General features: G+C 44.5%; 1 protein-coding gene across 1 annotated transcript in view; it reads left to right on the top strand.

Annotated features, from left to right (window-relative positions):
* Nucleotides 1-1740: 1740 nt before the first annotated feature.
* The window catches only part of RSPH1 (radial spoke head 1 homolog), a 9544-nt gene continuing 8003 nt past the window's right edge, over nt 1741-3281 (top strand). The window contains exon 1 of the mRNA XM_009283100.1: nt 1741-1770. Coding sequence (XP_009281375.1) covers nt 1741-1770 — 30 coding nt within the window. The remainder of the gene's footprint in view (nt 1771-3281) is intronic.

Raw genomic sequence — 3281 nt, 5'->3', positions numbered from 1 at the left:
TTCCAGGTCAGGTTGGACGGGGCTCTGAGCAACCTGATCTAGTTGAAGATGTCCCTGCCCACGGCAGGGGGGTTGGACTAGATGACCTTTAAAGGTCCCTTCCAACCCAAACTATTCTATGATTCTATGGAAAAGGAAAAAGAACAAGAAAATAAGGATGACAGCAGCCCTTCTTTCAATAGTAATGTACTTAAAGCTTAACGTTAAGCTGACGTTGAAACACACCCAAATGCAACTGAGAGACCAGAAACTACAAAATCTATCCTTCTTGTCATTAATTATATGCATCCGCATAAGCTGTAGTTGTCCTCATAACAGTTTCTAGGTATAGAAAACTTTAAATCATGCCTCTCTCATATAGGTCAAACTATGTGATCCCGACACACAGATGTTTGTGCTATCTGCCATTTCTAGGTTCAGAGCAGTTTAAATTTTATAAAGAAATAGCTCCTGTCTGTTTCCTGAGAAAATGAACTGTTCTTCCTTCAGACCCTTTCCTCCTCCAGGACTCTGAAACAATATGTAGAGCAAGAGCAGTTAGTGATCGTTAGGGGGAGTGTCTCTGACGGCCTGTCACTGTGTCCTGTTTGTGTCACAGCTGTTCCCTGGGCTACGTGAACTTTGAAGCCAAAAGACATATCCGGTTATTTTTGTCATCGAGTTTAACAGGGAGCACCTCTATATGTATCCCAAATATATTTTCCCTTGCAACTCTAAGCCGCAGTGTCTGCTTAGAATTGACATGCCACTCACAGACTAAGTAACCAGTTTTATAATTAGAGACATTACCTTATCATGGATAAAAGAATTTAGCCATCCTTAGGTGAAAGAAGAAACTGAGGCATCTTCAAGAGTGAGAAAGGAGGAAATGCACAGACTATGCTTCAGATAACATGCATTCATATCCAGTTCTGCAGGAGGTAAGCAATCAGAGCAGTTACTTATTAACAGTACGGCCATTATGCAAGTTAGGCTTCCCTAGTCAAATGCTGGCGATGTGCAGGAAAGAGAAATAACCATACAATTTTGAGTTAATAAATGTATAGCTTTGTAAAGCTCTGCCAGCTAACCAAATTTAATTTCAGCGTTCTTAAATGTTTCAAGCACTCTCAAATTAGTAACTGGGTGTTAACTCCGAAGCCCAAATTCTTCCTATGAGCTAGGAACACAACGGTATTTAGCAATAGGTCTGTTTTCATCTTTGCCCAACTGAAAACAAAAAGACACATATGCCACATAAATGACGTATCTTAATAAATAAATACTATTTATTTATTATCTAAATAATGGTTATTTAGATTCCTACCTATGAAAGCTAAGAAAATTACCTGAATATATGGTGTATCTTTGTATAGAGATGACACTGTTTTTCTTTCGGTTCGGGTGGTAAAGCTTTGACCTAGGGTACATGGTGACCTCCACCACGTTTTCCAACCACTTGCCACTCCTTTTGCTGCCTACCTCAGGAGCGTCACCTCCTCTGCCCAGTGCTTAGTTAGCGAACAGCTTTTCACCACACATATCCTTGCATGGCTCCTTTCGTGAAACCTCGGCCATTAAATTACTGTGCAAAGTGACAGTGAGGTGATTTGCCTGACTCCTGTATCACTGGCAGGCCCCGAGCCCTGCTAAGCTCCTGCAAGCACTATGAAGCCGCTGCTTTGCAGAGAAGCAAAGTACCACTTGCATTCAGCAAGACAACCCGTCCTCAACATTTGCAGGGGGTGGGCGAGAGCCGTAATGCAGTCACCGTCGACTCCCTTTGCCAAGGTAGATTTTTACGGCATTTTCCTCTGTAAAGAATAACAAAGCACTACCTTGCATCGAGGCAAATAAGATCATTTTAAAGAGTGATTGGTTTTGAATACTGCAGCTCACATATGAAACATTAAAAAAAAGGTGACATGAAATGCAAAACAGATCTTTTCCATATGGGGTATTATTGTTGCTTAATATGGACCGAGGGTGGCTATGATGTACTGTCCTCTCTCCTGTTCCTTGTGAGCTACTCCGTTCCACTCTTCTTAGCATTTTGAGAAAGGAGAGCCCTCTTCTTGCCTCCCAGCGTTGATTTAGCTGTAATCATATTAGTATGGGAGGATCTTGACCGGCTGAGGTGACTGAGCTTGTCATCAGAGTTGACAAGGCTGAGGCTGACTGAGTAGAGGGGTTTGGAGAAAAGTCAGAATACAGAGAATTTCCTGTGTATTAAGATTACTGAGAATTACAGTTACTAAAAGGAGAAGAAAAAAAAATTAGTGGAAGTAAAAGTAATTGTATGTGTGAAAGCAGAAGATGCTTAAGTGATGTAAAAACCTGACTGACTCATCGTTGTGCTATCTCACTAGTAACTCTGTTAGAACTGCGCAGCGCCCCTGTCACTGCAGCAGTTCAGTGCAACTTAGAAAAAATAACGGGAGAGGTAACTTGCACTCCCTTCATTCATTTGTGCAGAAACACAGGATTTTCCAGGCCAGATCACACGGTGGTTTGATGACTTCCAGTGCCTAAGCTCCAGCAGTGATTAGCGCCAGAGCATTTCCCCGCCTCTGTCCTGACCCCTGAGTTACCCATACAGACCGTTCTGCTGCGCTTTGCATAGAAAACAAGGGAATCTCTTCAAGGCTCCCCAAAATGCAGACCCTGACCGCTAACAGTACGACAGAGCCCCAGGCGTGCTGGTGACAGCCAAAGCACGTTTCTGTGATGCCTCTTGATGAGTACATGTGGGTGCTCTGACTCTAACCGTGCCATCAGACATGCACCGTCAAGCTAGCTGTGGGAATCCTGCGGGGTTTCAGAGCCTGGAGCTGAATGCCGTCGGCCTTCTGGCTCCAATTTAAGGAGTGTGCTGAATTTCCAGTGGGATTGACCAGGCTGCGCAGGGGAAAATGTCTGGTCTGTTGAGCAGGTGAATGAGGCTCATCAGACTGAAACTGTTAAGATATAAAAGAAAAAGAGAAGATCCATGGACTGGAATTTCTCAACATAATTAAACCTGACAGAAAAAAACCCAATACATGTTGTTTACAGGCCAAACCGGCCAAACTACTGGGAGCTCTCAGAAGACTGAGGGGCCTCAGGCCTCATCTCAAATGTCACCGGCCTGTTTCACGACACTTAAGGTACAGGTCAGGAAAAGCTAAGCGCAAGCAGAAGGGAGATCAGTGCCGGGGGAAAGGCGGCGTCCCACACCCCCGAGCGTTTATTGACACGACAGTCCTCTGGCGGTCGGTGCACCCCTCCCAGCGCTTCCGCGCCGAGAGCCACCAGGCAGCCCG

Source organism: Aptenodytes forsteri, unplaced genomic scaffold (genome assembly GCF_000699145.1).
Source record: "Aptenodytes forsteri isolate BGI_AS27 unplaced genomic scaffold, ASM69914v1 Scaffold2, whole genome shotgun sequence".
Taxonomy (NCBI): Eukaryota; Metazoa; Chordata; class Aves; order Sphenisciformes; family Spheniscidae; genus Aptenodytes; species Aptenodytes forsteri.
The sequence above is the reverse complement of the archived record's forward strand: the minus strand, read 5'-3'. Positions and strand labels throughout refer to the sequence as shown.